The sequence below is a fragment of the Lacerta agilis genome, chromosome 14 (genome assembly GCF_009819535.1).
Source record: "Lacerta agilis isolate rLacAgi1 chromosome 14, rLacAgi1.pri, whole genome shotgun sequence".
NCBI lineage: Eukaryota > Metazoa > Chordata > Lepidosauria > Squamata > Lacertidae > Lacerta > Lacerta agilis.
This window is the reverse complement of record NC_046325.1, coordinates 37,732,262-37,756,029: the sequence shown is the minus strand read 5'-3', so window position 1 is coordinate 37,756,029 and position 23,768 is coordinate 37,732,262. Positions and strand designations below refer to the sequence as shown.

At 44.5% G+C, this 23,768-nt stretch overlaps 1 protein-coding gene across 5 annotated transcripts in view; it reads right to left on the bottom strand.

Moving 5' to 3' along the window:
- The window catches only part of FMNL1 (formin like 1), a 108,180-nt gene that overhangs the window by 52,680 nt on the left and 31,732 nt on the right, over window positions 1-23,768 (bottom strand). For all 5 annotated transcript variants that reach the window (XM_033169995.1, XM_033169998.1, XM_033170000.1 and 2 more), the window contains exon 2: window positions 5,148-5,231. In XM_033169995.1, the coding sequence (XP_033025886.1) occupies window positions 5,148-5,231 (84 nt within the window). The remainder of the gene's footprint in view (window positions 1-5,147; window positions 5,232-23,768) is intronic.

Below are 23,768 nucleotides of genomic sequence, written 5' to 3'. Positions count from 1 at the left end.
AAAAATGCATCTATTGGTTATTTGTGGGGCACAGGAATTCATTCATTTCCCCCCCAAAAAAATATAGTCTGGCCCACCACATGGTCTGAGGGATGGTGGACCGGCCCACAGCTGAAAAAGGTTGCTGACCCCTGTCCTGGATGGTTAAGTCCAGTCAAAGATGACTATGGGGTTACAATGCTCATCTCGCTTTCAGGCCAAGGGAGCCGGTGTTTGTTCACAGACAGCTTTCCGGGTCATGTGACCAGCATGACTAAATTGCTTCTGGCGCAACGGAACACCGTGACAGAAACCAGAGCGCATGGAAACGCCGTTTGCCTTCCCGCCACAGCGGTACCTATTTATCTACTTGCACTGGCAAGCTTTTGAACTGTTAGGTTGGCAGGAGCTGGGACAGAGCAACAGGAGCTCACCCCGTCATGGGGATTCAAACCGCCGACCTTCTGATCGGCAAGCCCAAGAGACTCAGTGGTTTAAACCACAGTGCCACCCATGTCCCTGCAAAAAGACGTACAACTCTACACACACAGTTTCCCCACACCCTGGTAAAAGCTCCCAGTCGTGTGCAGAAAGCTGCTAGGAGCTCTTCCTCCCGTCACAATTACGTTGCCTCACCATCCTTGTGACACAGTGTGTTGCACAAGAAGGATTGTGTATGTACTGTGACTATCAGCATTGAGTTAAGCAATGCTGTGTTCTGTTTATTTCTAAGTTTTAGAACAGGGCTAAATTTTTTAACCCCACTCTAAGTCCCACAAAGTCCCACAAACATGAGAGACTTAGGGCTCGTCCCCACTTCCACATGTCTCGCGCCTAGAAAGCACGAGTCCACTTGCCATTGCCCTAGTGCTTTGCTCCGGAAAACTCCTTCCCTAGTGCTAAACTGGAACAAATGGAAATCCACTCTCTGAAAACTCGATTGCTGTTTGTTCCGATTCAGCACTAAAGAGCAGGTTTTCACAGGGCGGAGGGTGGGAGCAGCAGGGCAAATGGAAGTATGGATGGGCTCCCAGTTTCCAAGCACAATTCAAAGTGTTGGTGCTGACTTTTAAAGCCCTAAACAGCCTCGGTCCTGTATACCTGAAGGAGCGTCTCCACCCCCATCCTTCAGCCCGGATACTGAGGTCCAACTCCAAGCGCCTTCTGGCGGTTCCCTCACTGCGAGAAGTGAAGCTACAAGGAACCAGGCAGAGGGTCTTCTCGGTAGTGGCCCCTGCGTTGTGGAATGCCATCCCATCAGATGCCATGGAAATAAACAACTATCTGACTTTTAGAAGACATCTGAAGGCAGTCCTGTTTAGGGAAGTTTTTAATGTTTAATGCTGTATTGTGTTTTTAATATTTGACCGGGAGCCGCCGAGAGTGGCTGGGAAAACTCAGCCAGATGGACGGCGTATGTGTATGTGTGGGGGGGGGGATTAAAAATAAAATTTGGAGAGGCAACCCATCATGTCCAAGAGATTCCTTCAAATGCCCCCACCCACAACTCGAAGCACAAACTTTAAGGCACCAAGCTTAATTGTGTTTTGGCCTCTGCTCAAGACTCATTTTTCTTGTCACAACATTAGCCGATTTCAATCCCTAGCTTTTTGTGAAATGTTCTGTTAATTTTCTACTGTGTTTCACTGTAATGGTGATTTTTGAATCATCATTGCTTTTAATATATGTGGTTTTAATATATTTGATAAACTGCCCTGGAATTTGAAACTAAAAATACCCATCATTCCATGTTTCTATTACAACAGAGTAAAGTAGTCTCTTAGATACAAATTCTCACCACTTTTCCAAACAAATCACTCTCAGGTAAATCTGCAAGTTAACCAGAAAGCTGCCAACCTGGACAGTTGTTGCTGTTTTTGTTAATATAACTCTGAGGCCAGGAAGGGTTTAAGTCACATGTTAGTGCTCCTGTGCCGTTTCTGTTCATTTCAATGGGGCTTGTGCAGGAGAACATCCTAACAGGTTGTACCTGTGGATCTGATCTGTGTGCTTTCCTCCGTATTGACTTTTATAATAGGTTGTGCCTGTGGATCTGGCCTGTGTGCTTCCCTCTGCATTGACTTTTATACTAGGTTGTGCCTGTGAATCTGATCTGTGTGCATCCCTTCGTATTGACTTTTATAGTAGTTTGTGCCTGCGGATCTGATCTGTGTGCTTCCCTCTGTATTGACTTTTATAATAGGTTGTGCCTGTGGATCTGGCCTGTGTGCTTCCCTCCGCATTGACTTTTATATAGGTAGTGCCTGTGGATCTGATCTGTGTGCAACCCTCCGTATTGACTTTTATACTAGGTTGTGCCTGTGGATCTGATGTGTGCTACCCTCCGTATTGACTTTTATAGTAGGTTGTGCCTGTGGATCTGATCTGTGTGCTTCCCTCCGCATTGACTTTTATAGTAGGTCGTGCCTGTGGATCTGATCTGTGTGCTTCCCTCCGTATTGACTTTTATAATAGGTTGTGCCCGTGGATCTGATCTGTGTGCTTCCCTCCGCATTGACTTTTATAGTAGGTCGTGCCTGTGGATCTGATCTGTGTGCTTCCCTCTGTATTGACTTTTATAATAGGTTGTGCCCGTGGATCTGATCTGTGTGCTTCCCTCCGTATTGGCTTTTATAGTAGCTTGTGCCTGTGGATCTGATCTGTGTGCTTCCCTCCACATTGACTTTTAAGCTAACCTTGCCACATGGTAGGGCCGCTTCTCTGTTTTCTGCCTTCCTCAGGCACTCCTCATTTCCTACCACCGGCCTCTCGCGCTCCCTTCCCCTCGTTTCTCCACAGCCTCATCCACACATATAGCTGCGCACTTCCTTCTTAGCAAATCAAACAGCCGCAAGGAGGAAACTGGTCATTTCCCCACACTCCCAGCCACATCCTACATGATTCTGGAGAGACCAACTCTTTTCCTCCTCGCCCGTCACTCAATGGCACATGCTGCGAATCACAACGCAGAGCGGCCAGCCCCAAGGGTGACACAAGGCCTTGTGACCCATTTTCGCTCGAGCGCCAAGCAGCAAGTTGAGGATAGGGCTGCTTTCTCCTTCCCCGCTGCCCACTCACTCAGCAAACACCTTGAGATTGCCAGAAGTTTCTATTTCAGATGCCACATCCCCTGTGGCAGAGCTGTCTTCGCAGATCTGTGAAGGGCTGAATCCCACACAGACATCTGCACAGCTCACATGAGTCACTCCTCTCCCCTTTTCCCCCCCTGTCTTCTCGGCATCATTCACAAGCCTGTTCCTTTATTAACCGAGAAATATATAGCTTCACAGCATGAACGGGTGCCATATTTTCTCTCTCTGCCAGCAGCTCCTGCTGAAAAGTGACCCTGCCTTTCAACAACTTGTTACTGGATCCTTAGAAAAAGGAGAGGATAACTCTCAGGCTAGAGATGGATTATTGGGGGGGGGCGCATCTCTCCAGAGCAGGGGTCAGCAACTTTTTTCAGCTGTGGGCCAGTCCACCGTCCCTCAGACCATGTGGTGGGCCAGACTATATTTTTGGGGGGGGGGGATGAACGAATTCCTATGCCCCACAAATAACCCAGAGATGCATTTTAAATAAAAGGACACATTCTACTCAAGTAAAAACACACTGATTCCCGGACCCTCTGCAGGCCGGATTGAGAAGGCGATTGGGCCGCATCCAGCCCTCGGGCCTTAGGTTGCCTACCCCTGCTCCAGAGAGACAAAGGTAGCTTGATAGAAGGAATCACTGCTTGTGGAGCAGACACACCACTTCTGTCTGTGGCCAAACAGCTCTGGCAGGTTTTTGTATGGTTCCCAAAACCTACAAAGCCCATTTGACCAAAGGCAACGTTGGAAGAAAATAAATGTGTGTACACTTTGTGGAGAACTGGCCCCTCTCTCAAAACACATCCCGTCTCCCTATAACCTTACGGGACTTGTGACTTCTGCTGTGGTATAAAAATATAATAATAATAATAATAATAATAATATATTATTTGTACCCCGCTTAGCACCAACCCATAAATTACATGTTGCCAAAAGGCTCAGGAGATCCCCAAAAATTCTCTGCTGTTTGGTGGAGTATTATCATATATACAACAAATGCATACACACAAGACTCCCTTCTCCAGATCATAATGTGAAATTTGGCTTTCCTAATGAGTTTAAGTACAGTGGTACCTCGGTTTTCGAACGTAATCTGTACCAGAAGAGCGTTCGGCTTCTGAAACGTTCGAAAACCGAGGCGCAAAGGGCCGTCTGCAAATTCAGTAGAGAAAACTGAGGAAGAAAAAACTCAGCGGAAGCCGTCCAATTTCCGAGGCACGTTCGAAAACGGAAGCATTTATGTCTGGGTTTTCGGCATTCGAAAACCGAAACGTTCGACTTCCGAGACGTTCAAAAACCGAGGTACCAATGTACTCTACGTACCAAGTTTACCATAAATCTCTGCCAGATATACTGTGTTGCTTTGTATTTGTACTTCTGCTATTTTTGCCGTTTTGCTTACTTCAATGAAAAGTTTTTGTTTTGTTTTTAATTATAGAATCTCTCTAAACTGGGCGTGTACCAATGTACTAAATGCAAGAGTTGACATGCACACACCCCCTTTACCCGCAATACAGTGAGCCTGGCTCTTTCTGCCTTTGTACTTCAAATGACAGACGTACTTGCCTCCAAATCAAATGCTGATTTAATGCTCAACTTTGACTCTCCCTCATGCCAGTTAGAGCCGCTTGCAGCCAGCTTCTGACAGACAGAGACAGAAAGAGCTTTCCCTGAACTTGGTCCTGACAAGAATCTTGCATATCTGGAACGAAAGTGCAGTAAGCACTGCTGCAGATGTCTCACCACTAAAGTCTGCCTCCAGACTAATTCAGTGCTAATTAAAAACAAAAAACAAAAAACTAATACAGTGGTACCTTGGTTCTCAAGCGCCTTGGTACTCAAACAACTTGGAACCCAAACACTGCAAACCCAGAAGTACCGCAAGTGTTCCAGTTTGCAAACTTTTTTCAGAAGCTGAAGGAATTTTTGTTTTGTTTTGTTTTGTTTTGACTATGGCAGACCAACACAGCTACCTACCTGTATCTGAGAACTATGGCCATTTAAGGCCGATTCACAATGCAACATGTAGAATTACTTAAAAAAGAAAAGAAAATAATGGCCACTCTGGTCTCTTACCTGGTCACAGATCAACTCCCATTTCTTTTCGTTGTCATACTGGCTCAGTAGCTTCATTTTGTCTGGCGGCAAGTTCATGGAATTCTAAAGGACAAGAAGAAAGAAAGGGGAAAAAATGACTATATTACAGATACGGTTAGTATATAAGATGCACCATTGCAACCACTCTGAAGGTTTAATAAAAGCTGCAAATGACAACTGAATAGGGAGAATTCAGAACAGAGCTGATGATGGAAGTAAGGCAAGGCACTTATTTAACTTTTCTCCCTTCTTTCTATCTAAAGCAATGGAGAACGCTTCAATATTGGAGTTTTTCTGAGAGAAGGATACTGTTTGCTCATGCATCTATTCCCAAGAATTTAGACTCTCCTCGCCAATTCCTTTTTCTACACTGATTTTTTTCCAGGACTCATCCCTTTTAAACAAAAAAACAAACTCATTTTAGTTTAAAATATGGGATTGTCACAAAGAACACTGGATACGTAATATGGATAATGCTTCTTTGAAGCACATAATGTCCTATACTTATTAAGTTTTGGGAAAGAGAGCAGGACTGCTGTATATAAGTAAGATGCTAACAGAACAATTTAAGATTTTCAAAGGTGAACATTCTCTTGAACTATATACCTATTGTACGGAAAGTGACAGAACAGCAAAAAAAAACACATGCCTTAATGGTGGCTAAGAGACTGAGACTGATGAACTAGAAGAATAGAAAAATGATTCCCTTTAATCAATAGCTTGACAACACAATATTAGCAACATCTGAACAGACCACTTATAGACACAGACTTTCTTCGGATCAATATAATGATAACTGGAATGATGTATACAGAACATATTAGGTTATTGATAAAGAAATTTGTATTAGAACAATAAGATTCTTCTTTTCACCACTTTTTATATAAATGAAATTCTCCCAATTAAAAATCTATAAATATCTATATCTATACAGATATAACTACATGTATATCTATAAATATCTATATTTATAAAGAACACGGGCAACAAAATAATGGCTAGGGAAGGTTTGGGACCTTCTGCATGAATAGGAAACTCAACATGTTACCTACAAGTCAGAAGAGAAAAAAACAAGACGATAAATGGGAAGCTATTGAAAGCTGCAGGAAAAAGCCACATTGCTTCCCCAAAAGGTGGCCTCGTAGCATCTCAAGAAAACAGAAATTTGTCAGAGATTGTAAACTGCTTCACCTCTCTCTCCTGCCCCAATTTGCAGCTAACATGAACAACTTTTTCTAAACCCTACTTTTATCATCCATCAGACCCTCAATGCTAAAGATACTAGGCTGCAGCCCAGAGATTTCCCATGTATGTTTAAAATCTGCCACTAACTCAAAAGCAAATAACCTGTGGCTTCCCCCACTACAACCACCATTCTCCACTCGCATCTTTGTAGCAGGCAAAGGATGCCATCACTGAATGCAGGTGCGGGAGAAAGGATGACAGGTGAGGAGGGAAATGGGGAGAAGATGGCATGATCTCTTGGTCTTCCAGATTAAAAGATACAGGGGGGATCAAACAACACAACTGGAGAGAGACCTGTTGGAATGTAATGTAAAAGTGCTGTCTAATATGTATAAGATATTATTGGAATGGGAGACGAAGGATGGGCAAGTAAAATCCTCAGTGACAATAGACAATAGACATACCAGTATATAGATATGGAAGCAAGGGAACGATTGTGGAATACAGAGATAAATTTCACAACATGCTACGGTTTAAGAGAAAACTACAGTGGTACCTCGGAAGTCGAACGGAATCAGTTCCGAAAGTCCATTTGACTTCCAAAACATTCGGGAAACCAAGGTGCTTTTGATTGGCTGCAGGAAGCTGCTGGAGCCAATCGGAAGCTGTGGAAGGTCACTCAGATTCCAAATAACTTTTGCAAATCTGAACACTCACTTCCGGGTTTGTGGCATTCGGGAGCCAAAACATTCGACTCGCAAGGCGTTCGCGAACCAAGGTACAACTGTATATGAAAATGTTATATCGATGGTACCTAACACCAAGTATCATATGTGGTGGTCTTGCAGTAAAGTTAAAGCTTACTGGGAAATGATAGATGAAGATTTGAAAAAGATGTTAATATAGCATTTGTAAAACAAACAAACAAACAAACACCCAGAAGCTTTCCTTTCGGGAATTATACGGGCAGAGCTACCCAAACTGTATAGAAATTTATTCATGTATGCAACTACAGCGGCAAGAATGTAATTTGCCCAAAAATGGAAAGAAGAAGTCCCGACAAAAGAAGAACGGATACAAAAACTTGTGGAATACGCAGAAATGGCAAAACTTACTGGAAATATAGGAAATCAAGATAACAAACTTTTAAATAAAAGAATGGAAATGGTTTACTGAATATTTACAAACAAATTGTAAACAAGGACATTGGCAGGGCTATTGTAACAACCTGCAGTTTTATAGGAGTATACATTCAAAGTAGATGAATAAATGATTAAGTTATGCTAATTTGGAATATGCAGGAAATATAAAAAAACATAAATTGCAGGAACCACAGAAAGAGGGGGAAGGAAGTTGAGTTTCAAAATGATTGTAAAATTTTTGAAATGTATAAAATGGAAAATCATTTTTTTAAAAAGATACGGGGGGGGGATAAATACCCAGGAATGCAATATTTCAACCCAGCAAATCCCTCCCTTGGGATGACCCGGCAGATCAACTTCATTGTACAAAACTCTGTGCCGACCGAAATGCCTGATGTGGGTGACACAAAAAGCCAGGATTCCCTAACAACACGAATACTCATGGGGTTGTTATGTTTCCCTTTCGCCACAACATACTGGAACAAAAGGGAACTCCCAGGCTCCTCGGGGCCAAGTGGCCGACCTGTTTGGATGAAATCAGTATGTATGTCGGTTGCACCCGGAAATTGCATGCCCATGTGATGGAAGTGGCAACTGCTCTTGCTCAACCCAACGCCTTCCCACTTCTCCCACAGAAAGGTTAGTGGTTAGAACTCATCTCTCGACAAGGCTGTACACAGGCTCACTTACAGCGCTGGAGACTTGTAATGCGCCTGTTAAAAAGAGGAAACACCAAGCTGGGGAAACATTTTTCCGATCACTCAGCAGCCGGTGACGGCATCCATGTGCAGGGGCCGAATCTTTGCCATCATCACGCGACACAGACTTGCTTTAAAAGGGGAGGCATATGCTGAGATCTCCCATTTTCACTTTTTCACTCTGGCCTATTTTATATTCTCTAGGATTGCCTGAACAGCACTGACTTCAAGGAAAAGCAGATTCATCGAGAGCCAAACAAAACGGCTTTGCATGATACGACATCTGTGTTCTTCCTGCAAAACCCAGGCTAAAAGATCAGAGGGTTGTCGTTTTTTGTTTTGTTCTTTTGCAAGTTCTCAGAAGTTTACAAATTAACATAAAGTCGAGTTGCTTGGTGGTTCATGCCTAAGGCCTCACAATAATATCCCTAGAGATATTTGCTCTTTCCCCCCAGCAAGCTAAGCAAGATAAATCCCAGTTTTAGCTTTTAAATGATGTAAATATCGAGAGTATGGCAGGTAACACATGCTAGCAGCATTTCCAAGTGAAATCTGACATTGTTAAAGGATATGAACACAAATATTGTGATGGATCATGTAGGTTCATCTTATCCAGCATTCTGGGTTGTACTCAACCAACTGCTACTCAAAGTAGCCGTACTGAAATTAATGACTAATTTATGTCCTTTAATTTCAATGGGCCTACTCTTGAGTAAAAGGTAGCTGAATGCAACCTCTTGTTTCCTATGCTGAAATAAAAAATATGATTGTAGAAGATGACACTTTTTTCACTACTGAAGTTTTAATCAATTCAGCATTAATACCCGGGTCCAGCTGATGCTAAATATCAATATTTCTTAACCATCTAATGTATTAACAGATTCTATTTTTGAGTGTGTATTTTGTACTCGTCATCTTTATTTTATTTTTTTGTAGGTCTGATTAAAAGTGTATCTGAAGAAGTGTGCATGCACACAAAAGCTCACACCAAGAACAAACTTAGTTGGTCTCTAAGGTGCTACTGGAATGATTTTTTTTTTTTTGACTAAAAGAAGCTACTAAATTACAAAAATAAATGTTTGGATCAGCCAGCTCTCGGTAGTTGACAAATTAGATGATTGCGATCCATAACAGGCTTACTACAGAGTAAGCCGTATTGAACTCAAAGGTTCTGGAGTAAATGCTTAGGGTTGTTCTGCAAGGTTCTCATCCCAAACCTCAGTAGCCATAATAAGGAAATGGATATGGCAGCTATTAAGTGCAGTTTAAGCACACATAGACAAACCTCATTCCCAGAAACAACCAAGCTGAAGGAAGAATTAAAAATGTGCCAGGCAGACCCTACGGCATCTCTTTTAATTGCAGTGGAGCCTTCTGCATACCAGTCTTTCTAACCTTTTAGCATTTAAAAGTGGCCTTGGCTGTTGGGGCCTTGAGATTTTGAGAGCCTACAGGACTCTCATCTTGCATACCTGTTACTATGGCAACCAGAAGAGCTGCCATATTGAAAGGGACTGCTGGCGTTCAAGGTTAGCTTGCAACCAGAAGAGCTTCCCATGTTATCACCAGCTTCACAAGGTTGTCTATCTAGCTGGTTGCAACAGGAAGACTCCTGATGCTCGTCAGAGAAAAGTCGTTCAAATCTCAGGGCTTAAAAATGTGGGGTGCAGCCTCACCCCGATCTTTCTGTAGTGGTTGGTTTTTTGTTTTGTTTTTTTAACAGTGATTTAGGCTTGGAACAAGTCCAAAGCCTTAAGAGGAGTCCTGTACCTTTACAGGTAGAACCAAGTGGTATTGGAAAACACTGCCAAACCTACATTAGCTAGAGTTACAGGAATGTGGGATCGGAGGACATTTATAGGGGAGAATCAGTGGGCTGAAGAAAGGGGCACATAACCCTCCCCACAAGTGCCTATCCCTATTCTCTCTCCCCTGCCCCCTTTAAATACCACCTGCTTAACCCAGTGCTGTCAAGTATCCCGTTTTCCCCAGGATTCTCCCTTATTTCAAGCAGTTTCCCGCTGCTCTCCCTTATTTTTTATTTCCCTTAAATTTCCCGTTTTTAATGGAAGCAGCTCCTCCCCTGCTGGCCAGGGACTGGGTGGGAAGACCTCGCCTACTTGGAGAGAAAAGCCTCAGCCCTCAAAGCAAGTGGGAGCCGTTTCCCGTGCTTACAGGGGGGTGTATTCCTCCCCCTGCATCAGCCCCTATCTGTTGCCGCCGAGCCCCTCAGCCGGCCAATAGGGTTAGCTGGCGGGCGGAGCCTGGCTGCCTTTGAGCAGCTGCTGCTTCCTGTCCTGTTTTGATGGGATCAGACAAGAAGGCAATGGGGCTCCATTGCGTGGAGCACATGGCTGCCCTCCTCTTTGCTGGCTGCCCTCCTCTTTGCTCCGCTCCGAGCCCGAGCCCGCTTGGAGTTTACATTGCTGCTCCGCCCACCACTGACATGTGACTGTCCCCGGGAGAGGTGAAACTGCTGATCCCTTATTTTCAAATCCGAAACTTGACAGCTATGGCTTAACCCTCAACTGTACGACTTCTAGTCTGAAAGCCCAGCTACCGAAAAAGTCAATGGAAAATTGCTTGCAAAGAATGGGGAGGAGGGGAGGAGCCGAAGATATAGAATGTGGGTTTTTTTTGGGGGGGGGAACAATTTAATTTTCAGAATGTTTTTAATGTTGTGCAACAAGCACAGAAAACGTTTCATAGCACCTAAATTAAAATGGTTAGCAGGTATACGTTGCAAAATACCAGGGGGCAAGAAACCAGGTGAAAAACATGGGGTGAAAATAAAGAACGACACATCAAGGAATCAACATAGCAGCCATTTTGACAACCTCCTCCTTTCCTATACGATCTACAGATTAAAGATGGATTTCCCCCACTAAGGCCAAGTGCACGAAATCCATGTTGAATCAACAGAAGTAGTAAGTGGAAGCTACTTTTGCAGAAAGATGCCAACATATCTCAGGTTCGTATTTCCTTTAATTTGTGATTGGAGATTATCTAGCTGCACAAGGATCCCTTAGATCTTATTGAGCCCAGACATCAAAAATGGGGGTTCGGCTTCTTTCCCGCCCCTCAATCTGAGGGAAGTGAGTGTTATCTGGCCAGTTACATATCTGGGAGTAGCTGCAACAAACTGCAGAGCCCCAGCCCCAAACGGGTTTATTTTTCTACACAGCTACCAAACTTGCTCCCAAGAACCAAGAGTTTCACAGTAATGCCAACAGAAAGGGCCCAGAAAGGTTTAAGCTGGTGATACAAAGCCAGGGGTGGTGTGTGGTGCAGCTTTTTTTAAACCGTACATTCTAGACCGAGAAGGTCAAAAGCAAGGAAGGGATACAGTGGTACCTTGGTTCTCAAACGCCAAAAACCCAGAAGTAAGTGTTCCGGTTTTCAAATTTTTTTTTGGAAGCCGAATGTCCAATGTGGCTGTTGACTATTGTTTCCGGGGCACCTGCACCAATCAGAAGCTGTGCCATGGTTTTCAAACATTTCAGAAGTCAAACGAACTTCCGAAACGGATTAAGTTTTGCACTTCAGTTTTCGCTCTTTATTTTGCGTTTTTGTTTTTGATGCTTTTTCAGTTAATTTGTTTTTATGACTGTGTGGGACCCAGTTCAGCTACTGATTGATTGATTGATGGATGGATGGATGGATGGATGGATGGACTGATTGTGTGACCGCGGAAATGGATAAAAGCGCCCCATCGAAACAATGACTATCATCAGTGCAGGTAAGAAAAAAATTTAATTTTAATTTTTATCATCTACAATACTGTCTTATTTATTTTATAGCACAGTACATTGTTTATTGCTTTCATTTTATGGATCAATGGTCTCGTTAGATAGTAAAATTCATGTTAAACTGCTGTTTGTGGGGTTGTGTTTAAAAGTCTGGAATGGATTAATCCATTTTGCATTACTTTCTATGGGAAAGCATTCCTTGGTTTTGGAACGCTTTGGTTTTGGAACAGGCTTCCGGAACGGATTATGTCTGAGAACCATGGTACCACTGTATGTGGACAGAAGATAGTCTCTGTGGTCCATCTCGCCACACTGCCCCTTCCAAAATGTATCTGTCGGAGAAGATCTGTCCAAAAATTCATCCAAGTTGTATGACAAGGGGATGCGGGGGGCGAGGAACAAGACACACCTTCCCCCCCCCCACTGGAACTTATAAGGTCAAATCCAGAGGGATTAAATCAGTGACTCTTTTCTTGATCATCTACTGAACGGTCTGTGCCCTTTTGCCCACTCCAACAAATATTATCCAGTATTTCCCGCCACCCTTTTCATCTTATTGGGAAAGAAGTGGATCATTTGGACTCGAATCTTGGGAGTGTTCAGAGCACCCCATTTTGAGGGTTAAGCAATGACACATAATTATTCTCAGTGAGGTCTGAGAGACACTCCAGCACTGAGCTTTGAACAGATACCACCGAAGATTTGCTGTAATTGTCTCTGAACCTAGAGAGAACCGGCCCGTATCCTCTAGCTATCTCCTGAACAACTACGCTAGCTGTTTTATTGATTGAGCCATCTGTGGGGTCCAAGTGGACTCAGAAGAGCATTAAAACCCCACCTCTTTGTAAATGGCACCGTCCAATACTGAACAACCTGGACAACAGACATCCCTTATTTTATGCAAAAGCAATTGCATCTTAAGTTGTTAGTTTTGATGTCAGCGGAAGGGGCTTCATAAAACGCCTGGAGGGCAACCATGCCAAAACTCATTATTCCTCAGAATATGGTTGTCTCCAGGCGATTTATGATCAAAAGTTGCAGCAGTATTGAGTGACAGCAGTGTTAATAAGCAAACACCTGCCTTTGTCTACAACCACGGATTCCACTCAGCATCCTTCGGAGGTTTTCCACAATAGGCCACCGTGAGACCAAACAAAAAACCACTTTGGGGAGACTTACCGGTAGTAGCGTGCCTTAACTTATTTAGACAACTAACGAGGAGAGTGAAAATTTCTTTGCAGCCTGTTTTCTTTTCTTTTCTTTTTTTAAAGGGGGATAAATGTTATAAGGTTCTGCAAGAGTATTATCAATGCCCTGATATTTGCCTCCTTCCAGGAAGGTGAAATCATGCCCCCTGAGGGGGGGGGAGCTTATTAAACAAATCCACCAGCGGCAAATGAAGTGTGTTCTGAAACAGTTTCTTTTCCCCCAATAAATTCTGTCCGGAAGCCATCTCTTACCGAGGTGTTATTACCTGTCAGAGAAAGAGGGACTACTTGGGAGGAGCAGGGAGAGAGAGAGAGAGGAGCAAGCTAGAGCTGGGAGGGAAGGTAGCCATTCCTCCAGGGAAGGGGGGTCACTGGGCTATAGAGAACAGCCACCCATAATCTCCACAGATTCATCTTCCTCCTCCAGCCCCCGTCAGGAAATGTCTCCGGAAGAGAGGGAGATGCCAGGGCTGGGGATGACAGAGCAGAGACCCAGCACCGTCAGTCACAGACAGGAAGATGAGCCGAGGGGGGGGAGGTAGGAGGAGACGGAGACGTCATTTTAGGGTGCCGAGCCGTTGGTTGTGTTGGCGGGCACGCGAAAGCCCGCCACTCCGAGAAACTGAAACTGACTGAGCAGTCATGGCTGCAGAGACTCTGTAATTCCATTATGGACAATAAATAGTTTTAGCTTACCTAAAGGCTTGTCGTTACTCATGAGCAACATCCAAGGGAAAGAGTAAATCCCTGACATTACCCTTTAGGGGTTTCCCCTTCATTGTCTTTCTTTAACAATAGTTCTCCATCAACGCTAGACAGGCTTTCATCGGTTTGTTTTACTTCTTCATGTTACCTCCTGATGAACACTGCATGCGCACAGCTCACACCTACTGAGCTTTTTTTTTTTTAATTAAAAAAACCAGGATCTATCCCCCCCCCAAATCAGGGGTCTCTTTGATGCAAACCAGTGTTTCCCAAACTTGGATTTTTAGACTACAACTCCCATCACCCCCAGCTAAGTCAGGGATGATGGGAATTGTAGTTCCAAAACAGCCGGATACCTACGTTTGGGAAACACTGGTGTAGTCCTTTAGAATAATATGTGACACACGTCTCTGATGCATCTTTAGTCCCTTCACAGCTAGGTACCAGATATGGAAAAATGTAAAAGGTAAAGGACACCTGGGCAGTTAAGCCAGTCAAAGGCTACTCTGGGACTTTGCGGCGCTCATCTCGCTTTCAGGCTAAGGGAGCCGGCATTTGTCCGCAGACAGCTTTCCAGGTCATGTGGCTAGCATGATGAAACCGCTTCTGGCGCAAAGGAACACCGTTACGAAAGCCAGAGCGCACGGAAACACCATTAACCTTCCCGCCACAGCGGTACCTATTTATCTACTTGCACTGGTGTGCTTTCGAACTGCTAGGTTGGCAGGAGCTGGGACAGAGCAACGGGAGCTCACCCCGTCACGGGGATTCGAACCGCCGACCTTCTGGTCGGCAAGCCCAAGAGGCTCAGGGGTTTTTAGACCACAGCGCCACCTGTGTCTGTCCTCACCCCTGTAGGCCAACTCTGACAGGAGGGCCAGGCAGGGCAACCCAACCATCCAACACTTGACATCAAGTGGGCTGTCAAAAGTTCCTTGCGCAGTGCTCCCCATACACCCAACAACTTTAATACAGTTCGCCCCCCCCCCATACATGGTATGTGAGGGGCAGCTGCTAACTGGGTGCTTTTGGAGGGTTCACTTCACACTCCTCTTTTTACTTTCTCCCTCTTGCAAAGAAAACGTTTTGCAGGCAGCCTTGGGGCTTCGTTGCCCTGAGTTGTGGCTAATGGACTTCCATTCTTACAGAGGGAATATCATGCCGAGATAGGGTGCAGCGGAAGGGGAGGAACAACAACAACTCCGTGGCAAAAGGGGGTGGGAAGTCAACAAAAACAGGAGAAAGGACGAAATTGTGTTCTATGTTAGGAGGAGCTTGGACAGAGCTTTGGGCGTGGTGGAACAGCAAGGCAATAAAAACTGCTTGCATCTGCTCTGCATAGCACTTTCAAGTGTTCAAAAAGCATTTCACATGCATTATCTAGTCCTAGCCCTTACCACAACAACCTTGTAAATATAATTATACCCTATATTGCAGATGGAGAGCCTGAGAGAGAATGGCTTGTCAAAGCCAATGAGATTCAAAGTAGGTATAAAGCTAGCCCAAAAGTCCTCCTCCTCCCACCCCCCGGCCAGGCACTAGAAAGTCAAACTCTTTCGGCTAAGGAGACTTCATCGCCTTCCACACTTTCAAATATATCTTTCAGGACCAGTAACTTGCACTTTTAAAAACAACACCACCAGCAGCCAATATTCCTAGGAAGCTGGATTCTGCCACCAATACCCCCATCTTACAGGTTTTCTGGATGGAATAGCAGCACTGGTTAACAGGCCCCTCTCAGCAGAGCCACCCTAATCCCAAATTCCCTAAAGAAAAGTTGTGGGGGTTGTGTGTTGCAAGACCATCTGACAGGTTTTGAAAAGGTGGTTTGCAATAAACTGATGCAGCCAAGGGAACACAAATACCTCTTTTCTTTTCTTTTATCGCTTTGACCCCGATGGTTTGCATTTAAAACACCTTGCACATTACTGTTTGAAATGTCCCTGGGCCGCTCTCCACCTCCATTAAGAACCTCTTTAGTACCCCTATTGCCTTCTCCCCAGAAAGGTACTTATTTAAGTCACTCGCCAACTTGAAGTCTTCTGTTAAGTGTTTTTACAATGAGCTTAATGGACTGAGCCTCTCCCTGTCGACCTTCAGTTCCCTACTGTCGGGCTTGTTTACCTCCTCTTGAAACTACACTTAAAAATCACGGGAGTGGGGAGATCTCTGGTTTCTTAAAATAAAGAAACATTGCAAAAGCCCCTTGCAGGGGCTTGCTCAGACAGCACTGGTTTAGCAAACCCTTCAGATGTTCACCTGCTTCAATCTCTTATTTGCTTACATGCTCAAGGTGAAATGAATCAGGAGGTTGAAGCTAGTTGACAGCGAGAGTCTGAAAGCCCTGGCAAGATCTCTTCCATCTTGGGATAACTGTTCTAGTTGGGGAGTTCACACAACCCCCCAGACCAGCCTTCCTCAACCTGGTGCCGCCCAGGTGTTGTTGCACTACAAATCCCATCAGCCACAGTCAGCACAGCAATGGTCAGGGATGATGGGAGTTGTAGTCCAAAACATCTGGAAGGCTGGAGAAGGCTGCCCTAGAGAAACCCAATTATGTGTGTGTCATGGGCTTTGGGACTTCAACTGGGAACGTCAGGGTCCAGGGCTGGGTGTCGCTGTGGTCTAAACCACTGAGCCTCTTGGGCTTGCCAATCAGAAGCTCGGTGATTCGAATCAGAGTAAGCTCCCGTTGCTCTGTCCCAGCTCCTGCCAACCCAGCAGTTCGAAAGCACAACAGTGCAAGTAGATAAATACGTATCACTCCAGTGGGAAGGTAAACAGCATTTCCGTGCATCCTGGTTTCCGTCATGTTGTCCCGTTGCACCAGAAGCGGTTTAGTCATACTGGCCACATGACCCAGAAAGCTGTCTGTGGACAAACGCCGGCTCACTTGGCCTGAAAGCAAGATGAGCGCCACAACCCCATAGTCGCCTTTGACTGGACTTAACCATCCAGGGGTCCAGGGCTGGGGCCCAGCTACTCTCAATAGGGCTGCCAGATCTCTGCCAAGGCTGGGCTACGAGACAACAGTCTAAGTGAGGCCCATGGGACCATCCTGTCAGCACAGAGGAGTCCGTTAGACGCACTGGGCGAACCAGGAGGTAGACTCGAGGGCAAGCCAGAAGTCAGGAACAAAGTGCAACCACAAATATAAGCTGGAGCTCAGGAAGACCACAAGAACTCAAAGAAGACCTTGCTGGAACAGGAAGCCACAGCCCACAGTTCAAAGGTACACCACACAGGGGAAGTGGACTCTGAACCAGCCATCCCTGACAGAATCCCTGGAGGGATACAAAATCTAGCAGAATCTGATGGGAATACATGATGGCGCTTGGCTGATCAGCGGAGGAACACTGCTGTTTCTAGTATCCCAGGGTTGGAGAAAGATTGACAGGGGAGGGGTAGCAGAACAGCTATCAAGAGGTCTCATCAAGCAAAGCAAATAATAATAATAATATTTTTTTTAAGAGAAAGCTTCCCCCTTCATTAGGGCCCCTCATTCCAAGCTTCCACTCCCTACCAAGGGGCTTTGCAGAAGGAAACTAAACCACTGCAACTTCAGGTCAAACCTGGAGACCAGGAAACCCCGACGGTGGCGTTTTTTTTTTAATTAAAGATTTTCTTGGTTTACAAAGTGTGTGTAATGTCTCTCGTATTTTTCCATAAAACATTTTTGTGTGTGCAGCAGCCTGATAAAGGTACTAATAGTGAGTTTATTTCTGGAGCAAATTTGTTATTTATTTAAAAGACCACTGTAAACCAGTGTTTTTCAACCACTGTTCCGCGGCACACTAGTGTGCCGCGAGATGTTGCCTGGTGTGCCGTGGGAAAAATTGAAAAATTACTTTATATATAGTCAATATAGGCACAGAGTTATTTTTTTTTAACATTTTCTAATGGTGGAGTGCCTCGTGATTTTTTTCATGAAACAAGTGTGCCTTTGCCCAAAAAAGGTTGAAAAACACTGCTGTAAACGATCACTGGCAGCAGGGATGCAATGACACTTGCAATGCGGATTTTTCAAATGATAATTATGGATATTTAACAGATGGATAATGGTAAAAGATGCAGCAAACTTAATCTTAAAACATGGAACCCATGGAGGGAGGGAAGGAGGTCCAAGGGTTCAAACGAACCTTGTACTTTATTGTTGGAAATGGTTATGTTAAAATGTAAAAAACTGTAAAAAAAACAAAAACAAAAAAACAACCCCAATACAAATCTTATTTTTTTAAAAAGGGTATTCTCCAGGTGTGGATTTGCATGCAGGCCAAACGGCATTGCCCGCACCCAAGAAGGAGGGTTTCCATAGGCTTGGTGGAGCCCCAAGGTCTGCGGAAGTACTGAAAATCCTCCGGGGAGAGAAACCCCTAAAAGCCATGGGGGACCTTAAACGAGGACTGAGTATGGGCCCCGGATGTTGACTGTTAGGAGGGAGGGGGTGAGGGAAGCCAACGTTTAGAGTGGGAATAGGATGGAAGCGGGCATGGCTGGCTCGCTGGCACCCCAAACGACACCGCTGCCAGTCCCACTTGCAAACAGGACGCTCTCTTCACCTCCTCCAGTGCAAGTCCTCAGCGGCCTGAGTTGGAGAGGACAGATTCTCCTAGTCTAATTTCAGGCCTGGCCCCAAGAAAGGAAGCACAACTGACACCTCTTGGAATAGGCTGTTTTGAAGGACCCATCGAGTGTGGGGAACCAGAGCCTCACCAATCTCCACCTGGACTTCCTCATGAAACAAAGCCTGGCAAGAGCCCCACCCCTCTAAGTCTGAGCGATACCTGGTTTTCAACATCGCGATGTATCACCAGCTGAACATCCACTGTTAGACAAGGAGGATTTGATTTTAATCACTAGTCAGAAAGACTTGGTTTAAATCATTATTATTTTTTACAGAAAGACTCATTCTTGCTGGTATAATCTTAATATTTGCAATCAGGTGAAGGTTTCATTTTTGGAATAATAGTTTTTCAGAGTAGTTTTTACAGTTATATCAAAAATTACTGATTTGGTTATACTATTAGAAATACATAGGCAGATAAAGAAATTATCGTGAGGTTTAAATAAGGTAACTGTTAATATTTGGACAACTTTTCTGCTGTACTTTATTGGAAGGAGAAAAATAACCATTTCCTTAATAACAATTTAAACAATTTAACTAAAGCAGTAACATTATAGCATATGTATCCATGTTTGTTAACTGATGTGGTTAAACAATTTAAAAAACGTACAAACTTAGACTGAGTTTTTAAAACAAATCCTTATTTCCTGATGAATAGCCTTTGGACTATAATGTAACTTAAACAGAAAACTATCTTTAGAAATATTTTTCCTCCAAAAGCCTTTTATTAAAAAAAATTCTGATTTAAATTTTAAAAAATTCTGATTTAAATTTTAAAAAATTCTGATTTAAATTTTTAAAATCCAATTTTTATTTTTTTAAAATAATTGATTTTTATCCATAGATCACAATGTCCAGAATAAGGATGGAGCTATGCAGAGGCACTGGCTGGCTTTGTGGTTCTTCCCACATTGTGATTTTTGCACAACACAAACACACACGTCATGATTTGTGATATATTGCCAGGTGAAAGATTATGAAATCGATTTCACGATACAGACTTCAAACCGGGTTTGGAAAATCTCTCACTCAGCCCTACTCCTCACCTTCATCTAAAGCAGGAGTCAGCAAACCTTTTCAGCAGGGGGCCGGTCCACCGTCCCTCAGACCATGTGGTGGGCCGGACTATATTTTGAAGGAAAAAAATGAACGAATTCCTATGCCCCACAAATAACCCAGAGATGCATTTTAAATAAAAGGACACATTCTACTCATGTAAAAACATGCTGATTCCCAGACTGTCCGTGGGCCGGATTTAGAAGGCGACTGGGCCGCAACCGGCCCCCGGGCCTTACCGGTAGTTTGGGGACGCCTGATCTAAAGCAAATCCAGATTTTCCTGCTCCAGGAAAATGTATGAGAAAAGGGATGATAAAAAGAGCTTTGCTAGTTCAATTCCTCAGAGGTTTTCATTTTTTTATTTTTAACACATCCCTTGCCTCCAACATTAGTGCTGGCCTACCAATTCTCGGAGGGATCCCGCTGCTCAGGGCTGATGAGCTGTAGCTGAAAGGAATCTCAATTCCTCCTGCAGATTTTGCACGCCCCTATGTCCAGAGTCCTGCAGGATCTCAGATGAACTGCAAGTGACATTTTCTTGGCTACGACCCCAGATTTCAGCCAACCCGAATTACTGATGGCGTCAGCAATCTAGACGTTGCAGTGGCATCACCAGCTTCAAGTTAACCAGCCATAGAAAACATTATCTTTCCACCTCCTGGCTTTCGTCTCCTTCTGCTCCCTGCAGCAGCAAAGTCCTTTTCCTCTGCTGATACGCCCTTACCCTGCTATCGCAAGAAATCACACAAGCAGCACAGCATCTCTGCAGTGGATATTTAGGGAATCTCGCCATTATCGCAGAAGTCAGGAGTCACCTTTCCCAACCTGCAGTAACATTTCCTAGAGAGTATATTTATCAGTGGAACTTAAAACCAGGAACCGAAACTCTCTAGAAAGGATATACTTAATGGTCAAACGATGAAAAGAGCAAGCCTACTAGGGCCCAGTGGTGAAATCATGGCTGCTTCACTATATCCCAGCTTCTGCTGCTGTGCCACAGAGAGACAAGATATAGTTAATAATAATAATTTTATTCATTCATTCATTCATTCATTCCCCAGCCACTCTGAGCGGCTTCCAACAAAAGATTAAAAATACACTAAAACACCAGACATTTAAAAATTCCCTAAACAGGGCTGCCTTCAGGTGTCTTCTAAATGTCAGATAGTTGTTTATTTCCTTGACATCTGACAGGAGGGCGTTCCACAGGGCGGGCGCCACTACCAAGAAGGCCCCTCTGCCTGCTTCCCTGTAACCTCACTTCTCGCAGTGAGGGAACCGCCAGTAGGGCCTCAGAGCTCGACCTCAGTGTCTGGGCTGAACGATGGGGGTGGAGACGCTCCTTCAGGTATACTGGGCTGAGGCCGTTTAGGGCTTTAAAGGTCAGCACCAACACTTTGAATTGTGCTTGGAAACGTTTGCCCTTGTGTTATCTCCAACCTTGGGACTTGAGATTTGTCTCAGTCTAAACACACCACACATGGTTTATTCCAGGCCTACTGATGAAGTATTTTGAGGGGTGGGGGAGAGACAAACCACGAGTCCCAGTCTGGACATAAGATTAAGGCTTAGTTTAGCTTCCAGCAGCACAAGTGTGGCAGGAGGGGGAGATGTTGAAATGAAATATAAAGCTCTAAATTCAAGCCATAAGCCCTACTAAGACTTGTGCCACAGCTATCTGGCAAAATAAGACACTCTCACAGATAGAGAAGAAGAGTTTGGATTTGATATCCCGCTTTATCACTACCCGAAGGAGTCTCAAAGCAGCTAACATTCTCCTTTCCCTTCCTCCCCCACAACAAACACTCTGTGAGGTGAGTGGGGCTGAGAGACTGCAGAGAAGTGTGACTAGCCCAAGGTCACCCAGCAGCTGCATGTGGAGGAGCGGAGATGCGAACCCGGTTCCCCAGATTACGAGTCTACCGATCTTAACCACTACACCACACTGGCTCTTGTGCCTCCTTGTAAGTAATGCTAGAACACGGGGCAACCCAACGAAGCTGAGCAACAGGAGACTTGGGATGCACAGAAGGTAGTGTTACTTCTCACAGCCCATAGTTAAAACAATGGTGTTTGCTACTATGGAGCCTTCCCGACAGATGTTTAACATTACAAATGGGTTGTTCAATGGCTGTTGTACTACCAACCTTACTGTATACTTGTGAAACATGGACCACTTATAAACACCATCTCCAACTCCTCGAAAGATTCCATCAACGGCGTCTCTGAAAATTTTTACGCATCACTTGGGAAGACAGGCGAACTAATGCCAGTGTACTGGAAGAAGCAAAGATCAGCAGTGTTGAATCAATGATACTTCAACATCAACTTCGTTGGACTGGTCATGTTGTGCGGATGCCTGATTATTGTCTTCCAAAGCAACTACTCTATTCCGAACTTAAAAATTGAAAGCGTCACGCTGGTGGTCAACAAGAGAGGTTTAAAGACTGTCTCAAGACAAATCTGAAAAAAGTAGTATAAACACCGACAACTGGAAAACACGAGCACTCCAATTGGAGACCAGCCTTTACCAAAGGCGTCATGGGCTTTGAAGATATCAACAACCTCAGATATGCTGATGATACAACCATGATGGCAGAAAGTGAGGAGGAATTAAAGAACCTTTTAATGAGGGTGAAAGAGGAGAGCGCAAAATATGGTCTGAAGCTCAACATCAAAAAAACTAAGATCATGGCCACTGGTCCCATCACCTCCTGGCAAATAGAAGGGGAAGAAATGGAGGCAGTGAGAGATTTCACTTTCTTGGGTTCCATGATCACTGCAGATGGTGACAGCAGTCACGAAATTAAAAGATGCCTGCTTCTTGGGAGAAAAGCAATGACAAACCTAGACAGCATCTTAAAAAGCAAAGACATCACCTTGCCGACAAAGGTCCGTATAGTTAAAGCTATGGTTTTCCCAGTAGTAATGTATGGAAGTGAGAGTTGGACCATAAAGAAGGCTGATCGCCGAAGAATTGACGCTTTTGAATTATGGTGCTGGAGGAGACTCTTGAGAGTCCCATGGACTGCAAGAAGATCAAACCTATCCATTCTTAAAGAAATCAGCCCTGAGTGCTCACTAGAAGGACAGATCCTGAAGTTGAGGCTCCAGTACTTTGGCCACCTCATGAGAAGAGAAGACTCCCTAGAAAAGACCCTGATGTTGTGAAAGATTGAGGGCACAAGGAGAAGGGGACGACAGAGGATGAGATGGTTGGACAGTGTTCTCGAAGCTACTAACATGAGTTTGGCCAAACTGCGAGAGGCAGTGAAGGATAGACATGCCTGGCGTGCTCTGGTCCATGGGGTCACGAAGAGTCGGACACGACTGAAAGACTGAACAACAACAACAAATACATGACAAAAACTTGGGAGAAATGTGCTAAGAGGAAGGCTCGCTCGGCAAACCCTCACCGTGATTAACTCCTGCCCGGAAACCTATATCCCCACTGTGGAAGGACGTGTGGATCCAGAACTGGCCTCCACAGACACTTACAGACTCACTGTTAAAACCATGTTCCTGGAAGGCAATCTTACTCAGCTACGACTGATCGCCAAAGGAGGAGGAGGTTTCCAGACAGAGGCTTAATATTACAAATGGGATGTTCAGATAATCGCAACTGGAACACTGGCAACAGGGATGTTTCAGTTTTTATTTTTTAACTTGTCAGACTTTCTGTGAAAAGGGTAAGTCCAGATTAAATATGGGGGGGGGGGAATACAGGCTGACATATTGATTCCAAGGGCATTTTGATTCCCTCAACAACCAAGAAACAATCCTTGCCTGCATCCAGAACAGCTTCTGTATCGAAGCATCTCACAAGATGCAGAGATAGCCACCAGCTTCCAAAAGGGGGCAGACAAATTAATGGAGGGTGAGGTTATCAGGATGAGACGCAGGGCGCCTCTGAACATCAGCTGCTGTGAACCAATGGTGGGAGAGGTCTATTGCTCCCATGTGCGACTTAAGGGCTTAATGTAGGCACCTGGTTGGCCACTGTGGCAGGGCGGATGGATGCAACTCATTACTGCAAATCAAAAGGAACAAAAAGTGCCCATTTGGTTCATTGATTTAAAACCAAGTTTCCCACTGACGCTTCTCCATACGTTTCTCAAACGGCGGGTGCGAATCTGACCACTAATTAATAATTCACAACTACGCAGAGTACTCCATGCACTTCTGATTCATTCTTATAATCAGGCCTCGCATCACATAATCATATACACTG